Source organism: Melozone crissalis, unplaced genomic scaffold, assembly GCF_028551555.1.
Source record: "Melozone crissalis strain CALT ecotype California unplaced genomic scaffold, PUWL_Pcris_2 ptg000081l_1, whole genome shotgun sequence".
In the NCBI taxonomy this organism is placed as follows: domain Eukaryota; kingdom Metazoa; phylum Chordata; class Aves; order Passeriformes; family Passerellidae; genus Melozone; species Melozone crissalis.
Genome location: NW_026535858.1, coordinates 16,645,194 through 16,671,248, shown reverse-complemented (window position 1 = coordinate 16,671,248; position 26,055 = coordinate 16,645,194). Strand labels below are relative to the sequence as shown.

Genomic DNA, 26,055 nt, shown 5'->3' with positions numbered 1-26,055 from the left:
AAAAGCAGAAGTGCTGGCTCAAGGGAAACTGGAGCTGATGGGCTGAGCAGGAGGCAAAAACTCTCTGCCATCCCACCAACATTCATGGTGCCACCTGAAATTCATTGCATACCCCTGGCCCTGGATCCATTGCCTTCTGCAAGACCTCTGCTGTGCCAGTGATACAAGTAAGGTGGTTCTTGCACTTGTGTGTGGTTTAGGATTTGTGGCATTTTTCTCCTTCATGTTTCTACTGTGAAGTTCATCCTTCAGTTGAGTCTGGAAGGAGATGCCAGGCAGGATAGCTGAGGCTGTGTTGATGGGGATGTGTTATGGCCAGATGTATGCTTTTACCTTGAAAATACACGGTTGATATGACTGCAGCTTTCCATTAGATTCCCTCTTTAATCTGGGCTGTGCAGTCAGCCTTTGAAGTGTACAGGCCTTTCTTTCAGCTTCAGGGTGCTTGAAAATTTGACAGAGGCAGAAAATGGCCTTTTCCATTACTTGCATATCCAACCTGAGGAAGTGGCTTTCAGCAGACAGCTATATTTGTGAGCTGCACTCTCAGTGGCTGCTGTGTTGGAACAAAATGCCTTGTCCCAGGCAGGAGGAGGCAGCAGGGACAGCTGGATTTGGGGTATCCTGGCTGGCCCCGGGCACTGCCTGTGAAGGTGACAGACAGAGTAGATGCGGCACGGGGTGTAAACAGTGTTGGAAGGAGGCAGCCTTGGGCAGGACAGGGCGATGACTGACAGCTTCCTGTGCTGCAGCAGGAGGGATTAGGGAATGGCTGCCTGGCACACGCCCCGGTGGGAGCCAGGGATGCAGGTCTGCCGCGAGCAGGAAAAGCTCTCTGCACCATTGGCACGGGGAAAAGCATTTGGCTGCTGGTGCTGAGCTGGAGCATCTGGCTGGGCAGTGATAGGAGGGGAGCTGAGTGGGAACTGTGGGGCCAAGGAGTTGCTCTCCTCTCCGTGGAGGAGCCTGTAATTCCCACCTGCTGTGTAAACACTGGTAAATCTGATTTGAATCCGTCGTCTTGTGTAACAGGTAGGAAAGAAAAACCCAAAACAGACAGAGAGTTGAGGCTGCCTGGAGTATGTCCTTGAATTTTGGAGTTGGAGGGTTTTTGTTTGTTTGTTTACTTGGGCTTTCTTTTTTTGGAGAATTTGGGGAAGAAAATGAGTAGTTTGGTAAAGCTTAGCAATGAGACATGCTTTTATATGAGGCTTCAAGATTTTTCTTTAAGTTGACAGATTCCCCCTCCCACCCCTAGAAAGAAAAAAGAAAGCAAGAAAGAACAAAAGAAAAGCCATAAAGAAACCTCACCATTTTCTGACTGAAAAAATATTGTAAGGTGGTGTCCCCTCTGCCCCCCAGGATGTGTTTGGTAGTAACTGAAGATGAACAACAGAATACCAGAGTCTGGGGAGCTCAGAGTGGACCTCTGCCCACCACAGAAATGCATTATAAAGAACTGCATCTAAATAGGCCTGTTTCCTTCCCTCACCTGTATCTTGTTAAGGGTCTGCTTGCCCTGTATCTTGTAAATACTTTATGAAAATTAAATCAGAAGTGATTATAGGAAGCAGTTCATAAGTCTCTGGCACTTTCTGCAAGAGGAGAAGGAAAGACAGCAGTAAATAAGTGCCATTACATTTTTAAGCAGAGCCTGACATATTTGTAGTGCATATGAAGAGGATATTTTAAAAGTTTGCATCAGCTGTTGGATTCTATTTTGGTGATAAATTCCAGCTAAAATATCATCGATGGTCATAACTGTGTGAATAAATGACCCCTAACTGAGTTCCTAAAATATCATATCAGTCTTCTGTGGGAAGTTTGCATTTAACTTAGTTTTTTCTCCCTCTGTTTGTAACCTGTTGTATTACATAGGAGGAGCACTGCTGGATTTAGAGGCTGCAGCGTACATAGCAAAGACATTTATGATGGATTAAGTGCATCAGAGACATTAATGATAGTTTAGGTGCATCAATTCTTTTAGCTTGGCTAATTTAGTTTTCTGTAGTGTTTTTCTTCCCCTCTTATATTATTCCCTGCCCCCTCCTTGAAAGTTTCTGTATAGAAGAGCTGAGATTCATGGTGAGTTTTGTGGAGCCGTCTGTTCCCAGCTGTGCTCAGCTGTCCAGTGTTTAACACCCCCTTATGAACTTTGCTCCTTTATTTCTTTACCCATCTTGCCAAAGGAGCGTTTTTTGGCAGTGTTGGATGTGCTAAGTTCTCTGTCAGCACCTGAAAATCAGGAGCTCCCCTTGCAGCCTCCCCCACCTGTGCTCTCTGTACCTCTGTGCCACCACAGGGATGGTCAGCTGAGGCCAGGGAGCTGATGCAAAAGTGATTTTGGGCTGCATTCCTGTGGTCCTGCACCCACGCATGCCCACGGAGCAGATAATGGCACTGGTCGGGGAGAGGAGCAGTGGCCATCACCTCCCCTCACCAGTTCAGACCATGGTGGCCACTCTCTTGGCCTTAGCAGAGGACAGCTGTGGTAATGTGGGTAATATTGTTAGAGAAAGTGACTCTGCTGATCTTTGCAGAGCTGTACAAGCACAAATGTTGGATGCTGGAGCATCCAACAATGCCGTAGTCCACACCAGGATGTAATTTTCAAGGTATAAACAGATTAACAGATCCTCTGCAAAAGGGAAAGGCCTCTATCCTTAGATGGTTTTAAGCAATTGGTTAGTTAAAACAGTTCCCAGGTTTAAGTAAAAAGATCCTGTTGGAGCAGCGTAACTTGTCTCAGCATGGAGAAATCCAGTCAGGCCACAGCACGGAGGAGTTGCAGGAATGAAGAAAGAGTGGGAGTCCTGGTAAGGAGAGGCTTTCCACATGGATGAGGACACAAGCACCTTGTGGGTAGACAGAGCCACCCTGCTCTCACCACTGTACTGTGGGATTGCTGTGCTGCCTGGGGCATTGGCCCTAGGAGCTGGGCTTGTGGTTTGGGTTTTTCCCCCCCTTTAAAACATTCTGGTTTTCCCTTGTAAGTACCAAATGCAAAGACTTTCCACTGAAGCAGTGCTCTAGCCCAGTGTTGCAGTAAGAGGGAGGGGTATCCTGGGTAGGAAATGCTGAACAGACCTGCTCAGGGCCTCTGGTCTAGGTCTCAGTCCCAGCAAAATGGGATACTGACTTACTTCAGTCCTCCTGTGACTTCTGCAAACAAAGTTTCTCTTTGTATCTCTTCAAATGCCTGCCTTTGCAGACATGTCTGATGCCTTGTACGAGGCAAGTAGTGAAACAAGAAAATCTCCCTGAGGTTTCCCCCCCTTACCACATCTGAGTGTTTGTCATGTCATTTCATCGTGTCTGAGTCTCATATATTCTTTTCACTTCTTGAAGTGAGCTGTTAAGCCACATCTGTGGCCCAGGCAGAGCTGCCCAATGATGCCAGAGTCAGGTTTAGCAGGAGTTTAATGGAGATGATCTTGTGTGCTAAATTCTAATAAATGTTCCTTAAGTTTTGCTGACTTCAGGCCAGCACAGCCACCAGCATCTTTATGGCACTAAAAGCTATAACCACAAAAACTTAAAATAAGAAAAGGTAGCAGTAAAAAATAGCTAGCTGTTTGCACTTTATATTGGTATTTGTTTCAGGGGTGACTAGAAAACAAACATTTGAGAAATTCTACTCCTGTTCTGGTATTGGACAAGTCTGAATCCATGCTTATCGTAATGGTTGTGTACAGCCAATTTGTCTTTGAACTGAACTGGAATATGATCTAACATGAAGCTTTTCCTTCAGACTTTCAACAAACTTTCAACTACATTCAGTTCCAGCCATCCCCAGTGGATGAGAGTGGCAAAATGTTTCAAAAATGTGTGGAAGCAATTTTCTGCAATACAATTTCTGTCTTGTCTTCAGTGATGGGAAACAAACAGAAATTTGACAAAAGCATTTTCTTCCATGCTTTTGTATTGCCATGACAAATTAAAAGCTTGTGCTTAGGAGACAGGAGTCTCAAATCTTAAAAGATTTTTCACACTGAATCTCTTTCTTAATACTTGGGTCATCTAAGGTCTCTTTGAAATGGGCTGTCTTAAGTATACAGGGCACAGTTAGAGATTGATGGAAAATGTCAGCTGTTCCCTTTTCTAAATGTCTTGAATAGAGAGAAAAAGGTGTTTTGAGACAAAATTTAGGATTTGTGCTATTCCACTGTCTGTGAAAGTCAGAAGTGCTGTATCTCTTTAGGCTTTAAAAATAAAATTTAAAAAAGCTGGAGGAGAACGGAAGGACTTGTTCTGGTCTGGCAAGATTAGGCTGAGGGAGTTCTGGGAGACTATATTTTATCTTAATTTCCTCGGAGAGGTGGAAGTTTCTCTGCCACGCATCCGAAATAACTCTCAGACTTCCTCTTTGTGACGTTCCTAAACAGCGGCTCTGTAGATAAGGCCCAGGCCGGCGCGGAGCTCGGTATCACTCGCTCGCTGAGCTGTTTTGCTGGTTTTATCATTCTTCCTTTCCGGACTGATAGCACAGCTGTGCCTCCCCATATCCCAGTGAAAGCAAAGGGTCAAGTGACATTGTGCCAGGGCTCCTGAGGGATTGCACCTGGGCAGAGCACACTGAGGGCTCCGGCTGCCGGTGGGGAGCCCGTTCATTGCAGAGGCCTCAGCCGGGGCTGGTTGGGCTGTGGCGTGGGAGGATGCAGCTCTTGGGCTGTCGCTTTTCCAGGCTCATCCTCAACCCAAGCAGAGCTGGGTTTCTTGTCCTGGGTATGGTGGGGATGCCTTCTCAAAAGATGAGGTGGCACTGGGCTCTTCAGCGTGGTCAGGCTTCCCCAGGTGAACCCAGGAGCTGCTGCAGAGAGCTTTGGCTGTTGCAGGAGGATGCCTTCGGTAAAGGTGAAGTTTTGCTTTTCTCTGCTGCATGTCAGGAGGCCTCCTTGGATGTTGTGATGTGTGGGCTTGCATGCAGTGGGAGATGGGAAAAGTGGAGCAGGGCAATAGAGAGCAGGTTGGCTTGTGGTTTGCAGAGGCCAGGCTGGCATCAAAACCATGGGGTTTTGATTCCTTCAGGACCATTATTTGCAAAGCTAATTGTTCAACATCATGATACATATGTTCCCCCCTGCTTCATGCAACCATTAACCATTCTAGAGAGGAAAAAAAATCTTGTCTTGCATGACCCACAGTTATTTTTCACAGCAAACTTGCAAATCCTTTAGCTGGCAGAGAGTACTTCTGGAAGTTTTAAGTGACAGAACTCTGTAATTTCCCTCTGGCAACCAATTTCTGTCAAGCTGCCACAGATTGTATTGCTTCATGATTCTGAGAGGAATCTTTCTTCTTTCTTGTAGTCAGCCTTGCATGTTGCATCACACAGAGTGAACCTATTCTGTGAAGCCATTAGAGGCAAGGTGATCAGTCCAGTTCAGAAGCAGGAGAAGTCTGCTTTTTCTCGTGTTTTTTTCATAGATGCTCATCTGTGCTTATTGCTTAGGTGTCTGATTAGCCTTCTTGTGTAACAAATCCATTTCAATGAGAAATAAACTGCAGTAAATGATTAACATAATCCTCTTTACTAATGACTGGGGTTTTTTAATTTAATGAGTCACTTCTGAAAGTCTGAGGGGGAAACAAGGACATGCTTTTCTTTGTTTAAGTCACCACAGTGCCATCATTTGCCTGTGGAAGCCTGGTGCTGTTTCTTCAAGCAGCTGTAGCACACATGCAGTACGTGTGCTTGCTCAGATATGTCCAGCTCACTTGCAACAGGAAATGTGTTGCACAGGTTTTATAAAAAGACTCTTACAGTCGTGATTAATGATTTTGTTATCCAGGCAGTGAAACCACAAGAGTTTGTGACTGCTATAGCACTCAGAAGGTTCTGGTATGAGCAGCACAAATCTCTCGTAATTGAGCATTTGAGGGCATGTTGAAACAGAGTTTGTTATCAGACTCCCTGTTCCAACAACTTTTAGTCTTGGGTTCTTTTCTCTTTTGTGACTACTGGGCATGTTTTCAATAGTTTCCCCTCAAAACCATATGCTGGAGCTGGATTGGTTTTAACAGGTTTGAGAAGAAGATGGTGTTTCTCTGAGAGACCAGTGGCTCAGTAGTTTGAGACCTGATTTTCCATCAGTGAAATAGCCTGTGTCTGGAGGTCACATCCTTTCTAGATTTATTTCTGTAGGTGAGTGTTTGTATTTGGAAGACTTACAGCAAGCATCTCATGTTTCCACCTTTCACCACCCTCCCCAAAATTTTGCCTGCTATGCTGATGGTAGATAATCCCAGCCAAGTCTCAGTCTTCCTGTGGGGGACAGAAGCTGTCCCTGCTTCCCTCACTGACATCATTTGTTCTTAGTGGCTCTTGGCTGAGGATGAGTGTGCCTTTTCTTTGAGAATATGCCTGATTTTCACCAGTCACCAAGTCCAGGTTCAGTTGCAGGGGAGGGGCATTGAGAGGACAGTAGACTTTCAGAGGCCTGAAGCATCATAATGCCTCTAATCCTTGGTCACTGAATTTCTTCTGAGGGTTTCCCTCTGGCTTCTTGAACCTCATTTTATCTATAGCCACCATCAGAAGTACCTCCTTCTGCCTGAACCTTATTTGTGATCTTACTTTCTGAAGGATACTAGAAGAATAATCCCTCCCTGCTGGATTCACAATTCAGTAGACTTCTCATCTTCTTGGTCCCTTCCATGATCTCCTTCCCAGGCTGGAGAGACCCAGGCTATTTAGTTAGCTCTTGTTGAGAAGCCATCCCCTGTCCTCTGTGGTGCTGGCCATGGCTCTGTGAAGTTGCCATGATGGAAATGCCCTTACTGGGACAGGGTGGAGAGGGCCAGCACCACAGACGGCTTGGAGCAGCACAGCAGGTACATGCAGTGATTTGGGGGTTGTTTTTTTTTTTTAACCTGTTGCTGAGCTACCAAGTGGACACTGTCACAGAGCTGCCTATTTTAATCCCAAGACCTCTTTCCTGGCCAGCAATAACTGGCTCAGAGGGCATCAGTCTGTGTGTCAGATCAAAGTGTTTATGTCACACTGCTCTTTAGGTTTAATTAGGTTTGGGGGTTTTTTAGGATCCAGCATGTTAAAAGTCTCTCTGCATTATGAGATTCTTAAGCAAAGTTTTCAGGGTCAACTTTCATTTTGACTCTTGTGAATAACAAGTTTCATCTGGAAACTGTGTCATCATCTTGTTCATCTCTCTCCTCACATCATTGATGAGTGTGCCCAGCAGCACAGGTGAGGGGCCTGTGGGTTTCACTGGTGACCTTCTGCTTGGGAGGTAGGAATTTTGTTTTCTTCAGTCCTCAGACCATGCATTCATGGGTATTAAGGGCACTCTTCCCCTGTGTCAGTTTGCAATAGCGAGGGACCTTGGTGGAATATTGGTTTTTGGAAAGTACCAGTGCTTAGCCCAGCTGATGGTCAGCAAGGTAACTCTGCAGACAGTGCATTTGTCACCCAGCTACTGCCTTTAGTGTCACCAACCAGGAGTCAGCATAAACTTCTTTATGGACGAGTGAACAGAGACCCAGTCTTGGATAGGTTGATTTCCCCTTTCTGGGTGCTTAGAATGAGTATTTGTGTTGGCAAACTGCCCATCTAATCTGAGGACATTGTATGTGGAAATGCAGCAATTTTTAATAAGGTGAAAGCGGAGAGCAGCGCCACAGCCTCTGGTATGCTGCAAACAGGTTTTGTAGCCGTGTCAACATATGTGGAGGAGATGCTCAGTTGCCCTGCTGGGTCTAAAGGGAGAAGAAGGTGTGGAGGATAGCAAAGGTAGATACAAATCAGGCAAGATAGAAATCACTACAAGCTCTTTTCCAGTTGCCTGTTGCAGAAATGCTGCCTTCCCAGAGAGGCAGCAAATAGCGCAGTGCTTGGGGGGTTGGTTATAGCTCCCAGCTGCCCTGCTGAGATTATCCAGGAGTTATATCTAGTTTGGGTGGGATTTTTATTTTCATCCAGGACAGGGAGGCAGTTGCAGGATGGTATGTGCAATGACCTCCCACTGGGTTGTTTCCCCCAGGCTGCATTGTTTGGACCACAAACACCCATGATGTTTTCGGAGTGTATCCACAAAAGGCTTGTCCCAGCAGGGCTCAGCTGTGGATCCACTGCAGCTGAAGGGTCCTGCTGCCTGCCATGGTACCATTTTAAGGCCCTGCCTCTTTTTTGCTTCATGTCAATTGAAGTTTAGCTTTGAGAGCAGGCTGGGGCTGCCTGGGCCATGGGGTGTGGTATGTGGTATGTGGCTTTCTGAGAAGCTTAAATCACAGCTCAGCATCTTGGTCTGCACCACATACAGCTCTGCAGGAAAGGTACTTTTGTGAGTACCAATATGGCTGTTGTAACTAAGTCCTGACTCTCCTCAGGGTTTTCAAACAAGTTTTAAGCTTAATGTTATTACAAAACGTTTGTAGAAACTGCCTTTTTTTTTTTGTTTAATGTCCCCAAAATGTGCTAGATATTGCAAGGCCTGAAGTTAAGTCCACAAGAATTAGCTTTGAAGGGTTTAAAACCCAGATTTGGACTGCCTTTGTCTAATAAGTTATGAAGACTGATGAAGCCTCTTTTTTAAAAGAGCCTGAATATTGGTGCAGCCTGAATATTGGTTCCTCTTTAGAGGTGTTGTTAACTATGTTAAGAGTTGATTTGCTTCTGTGTACTTGTTTAAAAAAAAAACCTAAAACAAACACATGTATTAAAAGTCTGTTCTTAATGGGAGTCAGCCATTCAAAACTCATTCTGCTTGTTGTACCTCTCAGATAACCCAGCTTGGCTTTACATCACACTGCAAACAACTGTGTATTTGCTTTCAACAAAATAAGTTGGGAGTTCGGTGCTTTTAAGTGCTGCAAGAGTTAAAGAGAACCAACATCTGTTTTTGTGTTGTAATGCTTCAAGGTGTTCTCACCTTTGGACAGAGTCTTTCAGAGTGTTGTTTTCAGAATAAACAAATATTCACAAAGAGGGTTCTTGTATTCTTGGAGCAAGAAATGCGTCTGGTGCCATTCATTGGAAAATAGTATTTAGAGAGTGCATTCTTGACAAGGAGAGAAGGTTTTTCAGGTAAAACCAGTCTTCTGCTACTGCTGATACAATTCTCTGCTCTTGAGGTTGTGCAGTCTCAGCTGACTGCAGTGGCAATCAGGACCATGGACTTGTAGCTGCAGCACATCTTGTTAGTTGAGAGGGGAGTGGGGTGGAGATTTCTTTTATTTCAGGCACCAACGTTTCAGGCACATGCAGTGCTACAGCTGTTCTGCTTGTTTTGCATGGAGGCTCTCTTTTTCCTGCTCTTGGTTTGCTGGTGCATTTAACAACTGTCCATAGAGATTCATGGTAATATGAAAAAGCTCAAAACTTAAAAATAGAACGAATGGGCAAAATCCTGGATACTGTATGGCAACTGTTTTTACCAAGGAAGGGCTATGCAGAGATGGTGGCTGACTTTATTACTTCTTTGTGTGTTTCTGCAGGAAGAGCAATAGGATTGTTAAGAAGCAGTAGGTATTGGCAACAGCATGTTATTGTGTGATATTTCACCCTTTCATGATCATTGTTGCATAATGATGTAACTAATTAACCTTAAGAAAGTGCTCAAAGGGAGCCAGGAATGTATAAAAATACAAGTAACATTCATTGCACAGTAATAGTGAGTGGCAAAAAAGTGACAAAACAAGAAAAAAAAGCCTGAAATTTTTAAAGGAAAGCTGATATTCAGGTAACTGGTGATGAACTGGAATTCAGTGAGTGTTTGGAGAATGTGTAAAGGTTAACAAAATTGCCAGTATTTTTGTAGCCTGGGTGACTGGTGGGGTACAGCCTGGGCACACAGATGCTCTGTCTGAGCCCTCAGGACCTACAGGATTGCGTCATTTGCCAGGGTTTAACTTTGCTCTTCAGAGGTAGCTCCTGGTGAGCACTCATCGTCCCACCATGCCCAGGATAACAAAAAACATGCCAAGCGAATACGAGTGGTGTTGGTGAATATGTCACAGGCAGGCTATGGCATATTATTTTTCCATGTGTGTGGTGACAGCTTTTATGGCCTGGCAACAGATCTGCCTCTTTTAAGTATTTTATGAGAAACTTCATGAAGCCTCCAGCGGTCAGGTGTTGCCAATATTGCAGGTGTGCGCAAAACCAGTGAGTGGCAAAACATCTCTTAATGCCCTGTGCTGTAACAGCTGAATATATGACGATTTTTTCCCCCCTTTCCATTTAAAACAGAATGCTACAGATAGCTCCTCCAACTCCTCTCAGAAAAGGGAACAGCCTGTGAGAACTCTGGCTTCTCCTGCATCCTGTGAACATCGAAGAATTTGCACTCGTGGACACCTTCACGACCATTACAGCTCTGACCACTACCATCTAGAACAAGTAAGGTTTCTTCCCAGTGTTCTCTGTGTCTGCCAGAGTCTGTTGGTGTTTGGTTTTCCTCCACATGCCTGAGACAGCTCCCTCCTTCTGCTCTCCCCATTTCCTTCTCAATTAGCTTTAAATGGCTTCCTGTTATTAAAAAAGAGGGGGAGGTAACACTGGTTTAGCATGTTGTGTTGTACCACGTGCACACAGGCCAGTGTAGGACTGTGACAGTTTTACTCCCTCGTGAGCCAAAGACTGAAAAAGTCCATGATGGATCATGGTGAAGGGCATATAAAGAAGGAAAGATAAAGTTTCTAAGTATTGGCTCTTCAGGAAGCAAGGAGACAGTGATTACCAGTAGCAAAATGAGCTTATTTATCTTTTCTCTCTCCTCATCTCCTTCTTACTTCCACAGTCAGTACCACGATCCTACCGACACGTCAACTTTCCAGATGATGATGAGGAGATAGTGCGCATCAATCCTCGGGAGAAGATTTGGATGACTGGGTATGAGGATTATCGCCATGCCCCAGCACGAGGAAAGAACTTTGATCCTGATGACATGGACTCTTACGTACGTTTTGCCAAAAGCGAGGCCTCGAAACACGAATACACTTATCCTTACGTAGACAACTCGGACTTTGACCTGGGTGAAGATACCAAGGGTGCTGTGATAAAGACTCAACCTGTCAAATTCAAGCCCAGGCGGAAGGAAGATGGTGAGAGGTCGCGGTGCGTGTACTGCAGGGACATGTTCAACCACGAGGAGAACAAGCGGGGTCAATGCCAGGATGCTCCAGACCGCGTCAAGACTTGCATCCATCGAGTGAGCTGTATGTGGTGCGCAGACACTATGCTCTATCACTGTATGTCCGACCCAGAAGGAGACTATACAGATCCTTGCTCGTGCGACACCAGTGATGAAATGTTTTGCCTCCGGTGGATGGCCCTTATCGCCTTGTCTTTCATTGCTCCATGTATGTGCTGTTACTTGCCGCTTCGGGCTTGTTACCACTGTGGGGTCATGTGCAGGTGCTGTGGTGGAAAACACAAAGCTGCTGGATGACTACAGATGCATTCAAAGTGTTAGGTTTTTCCTGTAGTTCAAGGAACACGTTGGTTTTGGAGCACTGAGGTCACTCACTTTAATGCAGCCACTGTGCCCGACAGCATCCGGAAACCACCAGTTTGGATCACTTTACATTGGGTCGTCTGGGGCTCACACTGCATTGATTTGCTCATCAACTGTTCTAACTAACTAACCTACAGCATAGACTTTTGTATTATTAATCTGTAATCAAAACAGACTGTCTTGTACATGTTTAAATTTTTTTTTTTTCATTCAAAATGAGTTTGAGAGAAGAACTGCTTTAAATGGTGGTGGATTGTAGAACATCTCCAGGTTATGTCTGTCTTGCCTCCGCTTGTGTGGTACCAACAGCGTGTTAGCAAGCTTTGGCATTTCTAGAAATGGGACGGTGTAGTGAATGAGATCTCACTTGGAAGATATTTTAACTTACCGTCAAGCTATTGTGTATGTATAGAAGGTGTGCTAGTAACAAACTTGTACCACAACACAGTATTTCTGTCACTGGTTTTCTTTGGGTTTTTTGTTCTGTTTTCCAAAGCTAAAATAGCCATCTAAGCTGCAGTTTCTCTTCTAGGGTCCATCGTCATTTCCTTCAGCAAACATCTTAAATTATTTCTCTGTTCCTAAAGCTCTGTGAACAGAAAGTAAGGCTCAGTTACCATAGTCACATAGCCATTGAGAATCTGATAGTCCTCCTTACCTGTTATCATTTCAGACCACTACTTGAAAGGGAAACTTAAATTTTAGGCTTTTCTCTTTTCCCTAAATAACATTGGAAAAATGTGTTTTCAGAGCTCTGCCCAAAAAGAAAGGGAACTTCTTCGTAGAGATCTGTGAATAAAACACTAAGGTTCCAGATGAGGAAAATTGTTGATATGCAAAGAATTACTAACAATGCAATGTCAAAAGCACTATTATGGCAATTCTGGGGAAATGCTGCATTAAGTGGTGGATTATATGGAAAATCGTGTGTGTTTGTTTTCTGTATCCATGAGCATGAGAACATTCGCATCCACTGTAGTAACAACATTTAGCGATCCAAGCAGGTATTGAAAAATCCAAAGCCAGGATGTTAACTACTACTTCCAGTCTGTGACCTGCGGTCCCAGTCTGCCAGATATTTGCACACGTCTCAGCACGTTGCTGTGAGCCTGTGTGTGGGATGGAGCATGTGAGTCCTTGCAGGAGCCAGACTGAGGTGTCTGCCTGGCTTTCCCCCTCCCCAGTTCACCACCCAGGTTTATCAAGTGGATGCATAAGGTGCATACAGCAGGATAATATTACTTTAATTTTTTTTATTATTTTTTTTTTATGTCATGTTGTCTTGTGTACAAGGCTTGTAATTAGCTTGGAAAAAGAGTATTTTTCTAATATATTACAAGGAATAGCCAAATAATTTTTATTAAAAAATAAAAAAAAAAGATTTAGCGCAGTGAGCTCTAACTAGCATAGTACAATCCGAATACTTTGAGGCAGCTAGGGATTGGCTTGTCAAAGCTGGCACTGCTGTTCCTGCCATAATTTCTTTCTGCAGTAAATTGCCAGTGGGCGCATGTCCTTTCCCTCCCTCTATTGCACATTGACATCAGTCTTAAAAGAGAGGATTTTTTTTTTAAGAATTAATTTGCCAAATAAATGTAAAAGGAACGCTTGCCATTCTTTCTTGGTGGAATGTCCCAACGGTTCCTCTGAGAATTAATCATAGCTTTTTAGTCAACCGTGAATTAAGTATGCAATGTGCTTATTATACACTATAGAGTTGGGTAGGTTTAATTCATAGCAGTTACAGGGGATTTTTTCAGTTGGAGAAAAAAAAATTGAATGATAGTGGAAAAGGGATGGAGTGTTACACTCTGGGTGATATGTCTGGGTTTGCTGAATGAAATATAAATATTTTGTGCCTAATAGCAGTTGACAAATCTCTCAATGGTGTCTAGTAAACATCAAGCCAGCCTCGTAAAAAAATAATTAATGAAACAACCTTTTCCTTTTATTTCTGTTCTCAAAAGTTGTTTCATGTAAACAAACATCTGTAAGATCTTCTCTCTATAAAGCACAACACTACAAAAAGATCTTACAGTTTTTTGTCCGGTCTTGAAGTGCCCCTATTTATTTAAGTAAAGTAGACATACTCCAAGCCTTTCTGTATGTCTGAAAATAAAAGTTATTAAAAAAAAGTCCCTCTTTTTTTTTTTTCTTTCCCTCTCCTCTTCCCTCTTCTCTTGGGTTTTTGTAATACTTGTAGATTTTGCTGCGTACGTTATTTGGTTCGTGATGGCAGTGGTGTAAGGGCACAAGGATAGAAATGGGTGGTTTTTTGTAAATATTTCTCCTTAATTTCCACACTGCTGCTGAACAGTGTGTAGCATTCTCCCAGTCAGCTTTGCAATACTGACATCAATCATTTGAGAGAAATTATTCAGATTTTATTTTTGTATCTGTGGTAACAAAAACATTAACCAATTTTTTTTTCCTGTTGTGGAAAGGTTTTGGGTTTTTGTTTGTTTTTTTTTTCCAAGCTATTGCTCACGTTAACAAATTAAAGTGCCTGAAGCCTCATCATTATGTATCTATATACTAAAAGTTAAAACCCTGTTGTATTGATTTTTATAAGCCTTTTTACCTCTGTGTAAAAAAAAATATATATACAAGTGTATGATGTACATTTTAGTTCTTAACTTCTTTTTTTATTGTTTCTAATATGTATGATCAGTGTAGCTATTGCTTTAAAATGTACCGTGTAAATACAAATACATCATATCAAAATGATGTCGTTTATTGTCAGAATTATGCTGTTTATTGTTGTTGAGGTGGCTGGGGACTGAGGGGGAGACAGAATGGGGGCATCTCCAGAGCTCAGGGTTTCTAAGGAACAAAATGGCTCAATTTTACAATTTTGGGTGGCAAAGGCTGCTAAGCCTTGGGCACAGGCCATTCTCATCCAGACACAACAAGGGAGGACGAGGATGGGTGGGTTTTTCCTGGTGGTTTTTAGGTGTTTTCCAGATGTTTGCGCATTTGGCGGGAGGACGTGGCCTGGCAGCACCAGGCCCCAGTAGGCCCTGGCAGCCATGGCAGCAGCCAAGGCTTCCTCTTGCTCTCCCTGCTCTTCTCCCCTGAGGCCTCAGCCCCCGCACGGCTCCGGGCTGAGCTGGAGATGGTGCAGGGCTGTTGTTCCTTGGCTTTGTTTCATCTCAGCAGGGCTCTGAGAAGAGGGGAGCAGGGCAAGGCCACAGAAGTGGCTGCCGAGCGAGCGAGGGCCATCCCGGCTGCCGAGGGCACACGGGGCAGGTTTGCAGCCCCTGGGAAGGAGAGATGCCCGAGGTGCCTGGCATGGCCATCCCTGCTCAGAGAGGCTTAGCATGGAAAGAGAATAACCCACTTTAAATGGATACCAGGCTGCCACCAATCAATGGGGGAAATCAGGGAGAAACCAGTGAGTATATCTAAACGTTTATAATTATTTCCAACGGCTTGGTCAGGCCAACACCAACCACATCTGCAGAGCCCAGGTTTATTTTTCCATAGGTAAGTGATAATAAAGCTGTTGCTCCTCTTTTATGTGCTGCTGATTGTTTTGCTCCTGAACAACAAAGCTGCCTCAAGCAGTATGTAGGAGAGGAGGCAAAGAGCACACTTTTTATTCATTTATATTTGTTTACATATTCCTAGAAACATGATGTGTTCATATAAACAAAGATTTCTGTATGCATTTATTATACAACTGATGGTATGTGTATGTTTTTTAAAAAGACATGCAGCCCTCATGAGAAATGCTCAGTGTGGGTCAGGTGCTGTGTTCAGGACTCTCTGCACACAAGATTATTCAGTTTGTGTTTGTGTTTGGCTCCATCAGCAGCAAAGCTGCAAAGTATTGCTCACAGTCCATCACTCTCTTAACTAATGGAGAAGAACTTCAACCGTATTCCTTGGCCATTTGGATTTAGCTCATCCTACAAAATGCCTGGCTAAAACCATGTTTCTTGCAGCCTGCAGTATCCTCTTGCTTTCATCCACGAATCAAAGGTGTTGCTTATGCCTGGAGATTTCTAAACTGAACCAGAAAACATTACATTTGGGCACTGAATCTGTGGAAAACACAAGTGTCATCAAGATAGGAAGCACCATGAACGTCAACCAACTTTCTGCAGCATAATTTACTACTGTTGTCTGTCTGGGACAGGTTCAGTCTTCTTGGTAGGATGCATTCAGAGCCTGAGATTGGAGAGGACACAGATACTGTAAGCTTGAAGCCATATGAAATCACATGTTGAATATGTTTTAAAAAAAAATCTAGTTCGCTAGTAAATGTAACGCAAAATACATTTTAGAATAACGTCTTCACTCAGGCTGAGTTTTAGGGTCTGACAATTGCAGCTTGGCATTTTCTAGCAAGGACATGACACCAAGTGTGCAGCTACCGTTGCCTGGGTCAGAGTGGCTCTCCAGGCCTCTCTTTTCCCTACTTTAGCAGCAGCTGTGCTGACCCAGCTCACACCCAGGCTTTTCCCATGGGATGGCATCCTTGGTTTCAGATCAACGTAGTTCCACCTGTGTGAATTGTTCTCCTCATAGCCTGTGAAATGAAGGAGTCAGAGGGTAAGGAGAGGATTTTCTTGATGCCCCCTCAGGAAGCCTGCAAATGCTTCTAAGAAGCCTCTTCTTATAGAAGCAGCATCAGGTCGGGAATGGCAGAGTGAGTGGAGGGCAACTGCAAGGGGTAACCAGTGTGGTTCCCTCCAGCTCTGCTCTTCTCTAGGGGACAAAGATAAAGAGCATTTCTCAGCAGTGCAGCTGCTTGGCATTGCTTTCAGGGGCATGAGGAGAGTTCACCTGGCCTCTCTTAATCACTGGGTAGGAGGTTTCTCTCACTCTGCTTGGAGAGTTTGTAATTTAAATGTGCAAAACAGACTTAAAACCTGTTGTGAAAACAAGTCCAAGAGTTTGAATTACTTCCATAAAGTCATGTGGGGGGGTTGTGACACAGTCTGGCTTGGAGTATCCTGAGCACAAGTTCACCACCATCTTCATCCAAAGGTCATTTCTCCTATCATCCTGGAGATTAATCAGGAAATTTGGACTTTGTCAGGAGCTTTGCTGCAGGGAGCATAAACTGAGCTGCCAGCAAGGGGTGTGTAAATCTTCTTTCTCTGCTAATTCCACTTAAAAATGCAGATTTGAAGTAGCTGTCAGGATGCCTGGAAACAAGAGGTATCATTGCATGTGTTCTCAGTACTTATCACAGACAGATCTTGTCTTCTTATAATAAAAGAAATGCAGCCTTTTTCTGTGAGAGCAACAAAGAGATACTTTTCTTTCTTTAGCGCACAGTGTTAGGTGAGTTAACATCCTCCTAACACCTTGTCCTTTTCCAGGATGTATTTAGCAATTGAATTCCTTAGAATCTTGATGACATATGTGGAAATAAATAGAAAAATGTTTGGCTTCCACCCAGAGACAAGATATTTAAATGGTGGAAAGTATGTGTGTATTTCTGGGATCTTATACTTAGATCCCCACAAATGCTTTTAGTTGCTTTCCTGCAGTAATGCACAACCATCCCATGCCATTCATCTCATTCCCTGCTTGTAAATTCATTTAGGAAGAGTTGACAGACTTTGGTTTGGCTTCTGTCAGATTCCAAGCCTGCTGCCTAACATCATGTGAGACGGGGTCTCACAGCAGCGCTCTGGGTGGTTGTAAGGAGAAAGGTTTGTGAGGGCTGTAACACATCCCATCTCTGCCTGAGCCATCACAGCTCCATGCTCCGAGGTGGCAAGGAAAGTACAAAGTGATTTTCAGACTTAATGTAATTCATGTAATCCCCCAAGGAGTCACTGATATTAGGAGTAAGTATCATTGCCTCGGGGAGCGAGAATTAATGCATACTTCGGGATGGATAAGACATTGCCAAGTCATACACAGCCTTAAACTTAATTCTTATCTAGATTACTTAATTATTATTAATTATATAGAAAATGTCACATGAACTGGAATTCCTTTTTTTGCATTTTCTCAGCTTATTTCACGATGAGCTACTAAATTGGTCAACATCTGTTTTAAGGCAACTGACAGGACTGCTGTCAGGCTTACTGCTTTGAGAAAAGCACTTTGCTGATTTTCACACTCTTAATTTCCCCACTTCAGTGTTGTGCCAGTGTTATCTTATTAACTGATAGAGCTCTTGATGTGACATTTCAGTGGTAAAAAAGAACAGGGAGAGGGAACTTGTCAATACAGTGAGACCCTTGAAGTATCAAGTCTGATATGTTTCCCAATGTACCCTATCTTCAAATCAGAGATTTCCAGAATGCAGATTACATTTGGCTCTGACCTCATTCAGAAACTAAAAGCTCAGACACTTCTAAAGTTTGAAGCATTATCATCCTTGTGCCCCAGAGAGTAATTTCCAGCTTTAAAAGCCCAATTCCAGAACAACTGAACGCAAGTGATTTCACTTTAAAAGTGCTTACTCTTTACAACTTCCTGAGAACAATGATAAAAGCCAGGTTACAAAGTATAACTTTCAACCACATTTTGCAAAAGTCCAGGCCACAGCTTACAGCAGAGAGTATTTTGGTGTAGGCAGCCAAAAGAAGCAGTACTCTGCTGGTTTTGTTCAGGAGTCTGAACATTGCAAAATTCAAATCCCAATAAATTTGTATCAGAAAACACTGAACAGCTAAAACAAAAAAGGAAATAGAAGTTAGGACTTAATGCAGATGCGGGGAATATGGTTCATCCTAGATATGAAACATAAGAAATACAATCTTCTTTTTTTAATTTCTTTTCTTTTGAGGGACACCTGAAAGGAAGCTCCCATTGTCACAGTAATGTATGGGTATGGGGCCTGATGTTTAAGCTGGAATGCCCCCAGAAGTTTCCATGTTTCCCTTCCTTTCCTGCGAGGAATGGCGGATGGTCTGTGGCTCCAAGAGGAGCGTTCAGAGCAGCACCGTGGCTCAGGCTGTCAAACTGGAAGTGTATCTATGTATATGTATATACATATCCTTTTGGAACAGAAATCCAAAATTACCAACATGATCTAAAGTCCTAAGTGAGAGCCACGCTTTAAATAACCAAATAAACAGGTAAAACTCCAGCTGTATGGCTGACCCTGGTGGCTTGGCAACAATGAATGGGGTTTTCTGTGCAGTGACCCCAAATCTTGGGGATGGCTGCAGGATTTCTCTGTTCGCTTAATGAATAGATCTCAGTGAACATCTTCATCTAGAGCAAAACCCCAGAACCTTATTAAGTGGTTGAGCCAGCCACAGAAATGAGAAGGCTTCCAAATAGCAAGCAAAATAGCAATAGGATGAAGCAGAGAGATATATTCTGCTCAGAGGAGTTTCCTGCTTTGCTGTGGCTTGGGGGTCACGTGCTGGATGGTCAGTGATGCTGTTTCCCAGGGGACATTGACTGGGCTCTGGGGAAACCATGGGCATTTTGGCAAGCAGGAAAGCCTGTGCATTCATTCATCTGTCTGAAATGGAGGAGTTTGTGGTAAGCCACGTGGCCAGAGCAAGGCAGCCTTTGCAACAGTGCCAGTTCCACAGTTTAAATACAGTTTCTGCCACAAGGCTGAGACATAGTTGTACTTCCACATGTGGCCAGAAATGCCACAGGCCTGGAGCAGGCTGCAGGGTGAGCAGGGTCCTCACACTTACCCCTGACTTTGCAGAGAGATCTCTGCAGAGAGATTTGAAGGGCTGCAATGTGCCAGAGAGGTAGCAAAAATGCCACATACATTTCATTTCAAAACTCTTGCAGCCATCCCCAGTACAATGCTATTTGCTGCATTTGTGCTTCTCTAGACTTTAAATAAATGGGCTCCTTCCAGAAACAGGTAGGAGACAACTGGAGACTCCTCTCCACTTCCCTGAGGTAAAATCCTAATTCCACTTAACTCAGTGGCCAAAGACCCAGACACTAAAGTGAAGCCAGAATTTCTCTCCTGGGATTTGAAGGGTTTGGATGCCAGTATCTTAAGATTTGGTATTCAAAACTCCTCCTCCACTGATAGTTCTCTGAGGTGAACTTCCCATGGTCTTCTTGATCAGCCTGGAGAAGACTGAGGGGAGACCTCACTGCAGTTACAACTCCCTCAGGAGGGGAAGAGGGGCAGGCACTGATCTCTTCTCTCTGGTGGCCACTGACAGGACCCAAGGGAATGGCCTGAAGCTGTGTCAGGGAAGGTTTAGGTTGGATATTAAGAAAAGTTTCTTCATCCAGAGGGTGGTTTGGCGCTGGAACAGGCTGCTCAGGAAAGTGTTCCCAGTACAAAGACTAACAGTTCAAGAAGCATTTGGACAACCCTCTTAGGCACATGGGGTGATTGTTGGGGTGTCCTGTGAAGGAGTTGGGCCAGGAGTTGGACTTTGGTGATCTCTGTGGGTCCCTTCCAGCTGAGGATATTCCATCACTCTCCTTCCCCCATCCTCCTCAGAGACACTGGATACAATGACAGTCTACATCCATAAAAGGGGATTTCTTCTACTGCATCGTGCACCAGTTCCCCAGTTCTGTCTTGAAAGAGTTGTTTGAAATGGGAGCCACTTTCTGCTGCTGCAAAGGAATAAGTGTCCTAGTGACAGCTGACGGTTTTGTGGGACCCTAGGATCACTGATTTTAAACTTAGCTTGTCACTCATTTTTTTTCCTGTGCCAAATTACCAGGACATTTCATTTAGTTGGACCTTCACAAAAGAAATAGAGGTAGGAGGAGTAAACAGTTTTGACTTAAAAAGTGACAAATTGGCAGGGAGGTTCTCTCAGCCACCTTTCACTCATTTTTGGCAGCTTGCAGGGTTTCCAGCTGGCAGCAGTTATTTCTGATATTAAGCTGAAATTCCAATCAAAGATTTTTTAAAAGGCTGAAAGGCCTGTGTAGTAACATTCATGACCAAAAGGTCCTGAAACAAAGAAGCACCTCTGAAAGGACTGTGTTTTCAAACCCACTCACATACATAACATTTTAAGAGCTGTCACCATCAGAGCACTTTTTATGGCCAGTTCCTGAAGGAAGTGGTTGTAAAGATGTGGCATGAAGAGCAGCAAATCCAGGTGCTGAGCAGAGAGCTTTTGAACTTAGAGCAAATGCGTGATACTTTTTTCTAACCAGAACAACTGCTGTTTGTGACCATCTGAACTTTGAGCTACAAGAAAATGTCTTTGGGGTTCATCAGGCTGATATCCTGTCTCTAACCACAGCCTGTACTAGATACTTCAAAGGGAAAGAATACAAGAAACTCTGTATTGGAATCATCTGCTAGCAGAGGAAATTTCTTCCCAACATCAGACAATTTGTCATTGATTTATCCCCTCAAACAGGAGAGTTTATGTGCCTCTTAAAACAAATCCAGTTGAATGTTAACAGTGATGTGAGTTTATTCATTAACCCTAACAAAATTTTATTTGAAATATATTTGATTTCTCTTAAATAACAACTCTTCTACATTTTCTCTGATGGTTTTCCTAGTGCTGAAATGACAGTTTGAGGGTTTTTTTCCAGCCACCTCTTTATACAGCTTGCCCTTGAAATGTGACGATGTTCAGGAGCTGCAGCCCTATGGCAGCTATTTTGCAAATGACAGTGTCTCCTCCTCCAAATTCTTCTCCTGGCAAGAGATTTAATCCTCTTTTATGGCTCCTGTAACCATCATTTCCTGATTGTTGGGATGATACTATGTTCTTATTGCTGTACAGTTTCTCTGGAGCCTCCTGTATGTCAAAGACCCAAAACGGATTGAGGGTATGAGGCAGGTAGTGAAAACACAGCAATTTATTGCTTTGTTTGTTTGTCACATTGCTGACATTGAGCTGGATTTATAATATTTGTTTTCTAGAACTCAGATACTTTCCAAAGTACAGCTGTGCTGTAGCTGTGAATAAAAACTAGGATGAACGGGGTGTCTGACAGGAAGGTGAAAAGTCTGTATTTAGGCTCAGTGGGCTTTGCACTGAGAGGTGTTGAATATCTTAATTTTTTCTGAAACCCATGAGCTTGATAGGTGTAAAACATTGACCCTGCTGAGGTCAATGGCAAACTTCCCACTGACTTTAGTAAAGAATGATCACCCTCAAAATACAGGGTTATGAAATTAATTTTTGGCAGCTATTTTCCTAAGAGTCTGGCTAATGCACAGAACAAACCAGAATGTCTCTGTGGGTTTTATTTCTTCATGCAAAGGTCTATGCATTTTCCCAAAACCTATAATGAAATACAGAAAAATTCTGCAGCCTAAGTTGCCATCACACCCATTTAAGGGTCATTTATTTGGTCTTAGTCACAAACAACACAAAGACCTCCTTTGCTTAATACAAGGCCTGGCCAGTTGAGCAGTTCAGCCAAATAGTAGCAGCTTGGTGGTTCTGCTGCAGAAACTCAGTGGTTGATGTTTGGATCCTAATGTGAGACTTCTAATCTGGTCGTTTAGTGAATTTTAATTGCTTCAACATGAAGTACAGATGAGCAGCATCTCTGGAAACCAGGCCACAGATCACTTAAAATAGTAGGTACAGGGCTCTCTAAGATGTGGGTCCTAAGGCTCTGCGCCTCATTGAATTTAATTACAACTTGGAGTCAAAAGACACACACAAATTTGTCTTTGGCTTGGTTTCTTACAGATTTGTATTTGCACCATTAATCTTCTGCTTGTCCTGTCCATTGCTGCAGCAATGCTTCTTGAGCCACATGTCCAGGAAAAACCAAACCTAGGTCTCGAAGACATTAATCTCCCACAGGCTTCATAAAAACAGGCATCTGGGTAAGACAGAGAGCTCTTAGTACCCTTGCTGAGCTCATCCCTGATTAGACACTGGGCAAACAGTGTGGGAAAACCCCTGTTACAAGTGCCTTACCTGTGGATAAACTCAGCTGACACTCATGCCGTGCTGGACACTAAACAGCCAACCCACAAGAGCAGCTTTGCTTTCACACCATACCTCTCACTTAAACAGCCAGTCGTGCTCAGACACATCCTTTAGAAACCAAACCCTGTTTATTTCATCACTTGTGGAATACTTGTTTTAACATATACCAGTGATATCTAGGAGGGAAGTGACATGTTTTCTCAATCAGAGCAAAGATATGTGTCAAGTAATGCCCTGGGTTTTTTCAGTTTGACTAGCTGCTAGAGGGTCTGCTTCACAATTTGTTAATTCAGCTGCGAGTGTTGGCTGCATCTTTGAAGGACTGTATGTGGCTGATTTTTTGTTGTTGTTGTCAGATTGAAGTCTGCGTTCACCTTTTTTTACCATTTTCTTGTGCATCAGTATCAGTATTTTTCCATCTATGAAACTAAATTATTATAGCTGCAAAGTCAGTGATTCCAAGAGATTTCTTTGGTCCTCTGCTTGTATGATGAGAGAGATTCCTGCGCTCCAAAAGGCTTAAAATGTCTGGGTCTTGCTAATAATAACAACCCAAAAGGGAATAGTCTAGCTGAATGTATGTAGGCCAGACTTAATCAATTAACACACTGAGATAATGACATACCAGCCTATGGAGCCTTCTAAATATAATTGTGTGTGAAGAAGGCCACTGGCTACAGGATGGCTTCACAAGTTAAATACTACAGGACTGCCAATATTTAGATCTGGGATTTCCAGAAGACCACACAGAGACAGAGAGCAACAGCAGCTTCTGAAGAAATGTGCATCTTTCCATGCTAATATCTCTACTGAAAGCACAGCTCAGGGGACACTAAGATCAGAAATTTATTTCCACTTCCATCCTTTATGGCTGGTGGCTGCAGGCTGATACCTGCTGGAGTTGTCCAGCCAATGGGGTTGTCCCCATGTACATCACTGCATCCCCATGTACATCACACAGAAACTTTGCTTGCCTCGAAAGTTTCGGTCGTATGCACTGCCGTATTGTTTGAGCTCATGTGAGCAGAAGTTTGCATAACATCTCTTAAGAAAGTGGGCCTCAAAATGTCAGAGGGAGCCCCCTTTCATGTAGAAGATGAAAGCCACATTGTCTTGGCTGAATTCCAGCATCTATCCTTGTGTGTTCGAGCGGATGATGGAGGATTTCTGGTGGTGGCTCCTGAACCGGGTGCCCTTTTACAGCCAATAAAGCTGAGTTGATTTGCCTTGATTTTGCCGTGGGCTAAGTTGGGTACAAAGGGGTTACAGTAAACTCTTAATTGGTGGCTGCTTGAATGTGTGTGCAAGCCCCTAGTTCACCCATGTGTACAAGGAGGGCAAAATAGGGGTGCCTTCCTTTTTGACCCTTTTGTCTAATCTGGTTTGATTGTAAGATCTTCCAGGCAGAGATTGTTACCGCGTGGTTGCACATTGTCTGCTGTGCTGGGGACCCTGCTTCCAGTGGTATATAACAGCCCTCAGCAGCTACTCTCACGTGAATAAAATATGACCAGCAGAGTGGTCTGAGTAATCTATCAAATAATCCCCAGCTCCACCCACATGCAGCTCCTCCATGTGAATCCTGAGGTTAATTAAAAGAATCTAAAGAATGGTAGGGTTAGAGTGATTTTGGTTGAGCGCCGAAGATTGATGTAACCTCACAAGCTCCCCAGGCTTGGGGTTTTACATTGTTGCTGGCTAGTCCCCAAGAGACCAGGACTAGGTTTCTAGCTGCTCTGTGGAGGCTATGCCAAACTACAGGTTTAAATATTCATTGCATTCTTCACATGCCAAATCATCTAAATTGGAAAGCAGGAGTCTAAGATTTTGCAAAGCTGCTCTTGCACAAAAAGACCATTAAAAATTCATCGTGACAGAGAAAAAACAACAACATTGCCAGTAGTAGGGAACTTTCTGTTGACTTGGCTAATGCTGTGTGGAGCTAACCCACATTAATCCACTTAAATGGAAGGGTGAGCCTGATCCAGTAAAAGCAATAAATCCTCTTTAGAGCTGACCAGACTCCAGTTGCACTATAGGAGAACCAGGCTGAATGGCAAACAGTTGGCAGAGGATAACTGGATGGGGCCTGAATTTCCAATGCACCAGATAATTTAACCCACAGCATCCCCTTTCCCTTATATGTGCAAACCAGCTGTGGGTAGGACCATATCCCAAAGTTCTTGGCACCAGAGGTGGAATGATAGACTGCAGGACAGGGAAAGTCCCTGCCAGTACAGAACTGGAAAGATTGAAGTAGCTCTCTGTTATCACAGGGACTGGGTACCTGAAATGTCTGTGTTGGAAGAGTTATCCCAAGCAGCTCAAGCAAAAGGGGTGAAATGAAGGGAGCAGATGTGGACAGAGAAACACCTGACCTGGACCTGGAGCTGCCTTGGAGGCAGTTTGCAGGTGTTAAGAGAGAATGGTCAGCTGCTGTTGCCTTGCTATGGGTGAGAGACTAAGTGGGTTGCTCTTAAACTCCACAGAATTACATCTGAAGCTGAACCGGCTTGGGAGCAAGAGGATCTGCGTGCCTGGGAAGTGGCTGTTGCTATCAGAGAGCAATTTTCTCAAGGCTGACCCAAGACATGGAACTAAAGCCAGACTGGGTGAATATCTCTGTTTCCTTATTCCTCTGAGAAACTGGGCCTGCATTTAAAAGGCTGCTTAACACTTTGAAGCCACCCACAGTTCTGTCTTTGCCTCCCACGCAAGCTCCAAGGAACTGACTCATTCCCACCGTATTTTCAGCTGCGCGTAGATCCTGCTCACAGCTCGGGAAGTTCCCCGTTCAGCCAAGCAAATCAAGTGCACATTGTGCCTTGAGTTAGCTGAGCTTGAAAGGGCTTTGCGACACCGACTCACAGCCGACTGTATCTGAAGACATCTGGCCTGCCTTTTAAAGTCGAGTAGGGGCCATATTCTTGAGTTAGCTGTATAATTTATGCCTTATCTGCTGCTCTCTATTCATGATGCTTCCTTATGTTAAATAGCTGTGAAAATAAGTGACACTGTCATCTGCTGTTAAATGGAAAGAGGTCTGCTCATGAGCAGGCATTCACCTCTCTTCTCCTCTTCCAAATGGCAAACTCTCATTTCTCTTGCCATGGAGACACTGTTTTGGGTTTTGCAGAGCTTTCAAGGGTGTGAATGATACATACAGCTCTGGATGGTTTGTGACTCAGGAAAACTTTTCTGCAAGGGGAGACATAGGATCGTCCCTCTGTCTCTTGCCAGTCTGGTGAGCTGAAATGTTCTTTCCAGTTTGGACTGAAGTCCTGACATCCCTGGATTTCTAACTCACTAATTCTTTCACTGCTGAGGAGAATAACTCACTTCTTGCTGACATCATGCTGTCCTCCCGCTATGCCATATCCACTGTGAGTCTTTAAACCTTCCTGCTAAGCCTGAACAATTACACCCACGTTTTGACTGGGAAACAGAGACAGATGAAGGCAGTTAGAAGGAGGACGTGGGAGCCTTGCCTTCTATTTTCCTGTTCTTCACACTGGGCTCATTACTGCCATCTCTTCCCCTGCCTGGTAGCAAATTTCCAGCAAATGAATTGGGGTCACCACTCCCAGCTCCTCTATAGAAAATAACTCTGGTCTATTTGGGCTCTAGACCACTTCTGCATGCCATTACACCACAGCAGAGTCTTTACAGATAAACATTTGCAGGTTTGTAAGCACAGTCCTACTCACTACATCATTACAGAAGAGAGGGGGAGTAAACATCCTTTGCAG

At 43.8% G+C, this 26,055-nt stretch overlaps 1 protein-coding gene across 2 annotated transcripts in view; it reads left to right on the top strand.

Annotated features, from left to right (window-relative positions):
• The window catches only part of SPRED2 (sprouty related EVH1 domain containing 2), a 59,162-nt gene extending 44,961 nt beyond the window's left edge, over positions 1 to 14,201 (top strand). For both annotated transcript variants that reach the window (XM_054290187.1, XM_054290188.1), the window contains exons 5-6: positions 10,208 to 10,357; positions 10,758 to 14,201. In XM_054290187.1, the coding sequence (XP_054146162.1) occupies positions 10,208 to 10,357; positions 10,758 to 11,408 (801 nt within the window). In that variant the 3' untranslated portion in view covers positions 11,409 to 14,201. The remainder of the gene's footprint in view (positions 1 to 10,207; positions 10,358 to 10,757) is intronic.
• Positions 14,202 to 26,055: the final 11,854 nt, after the last annotated feature.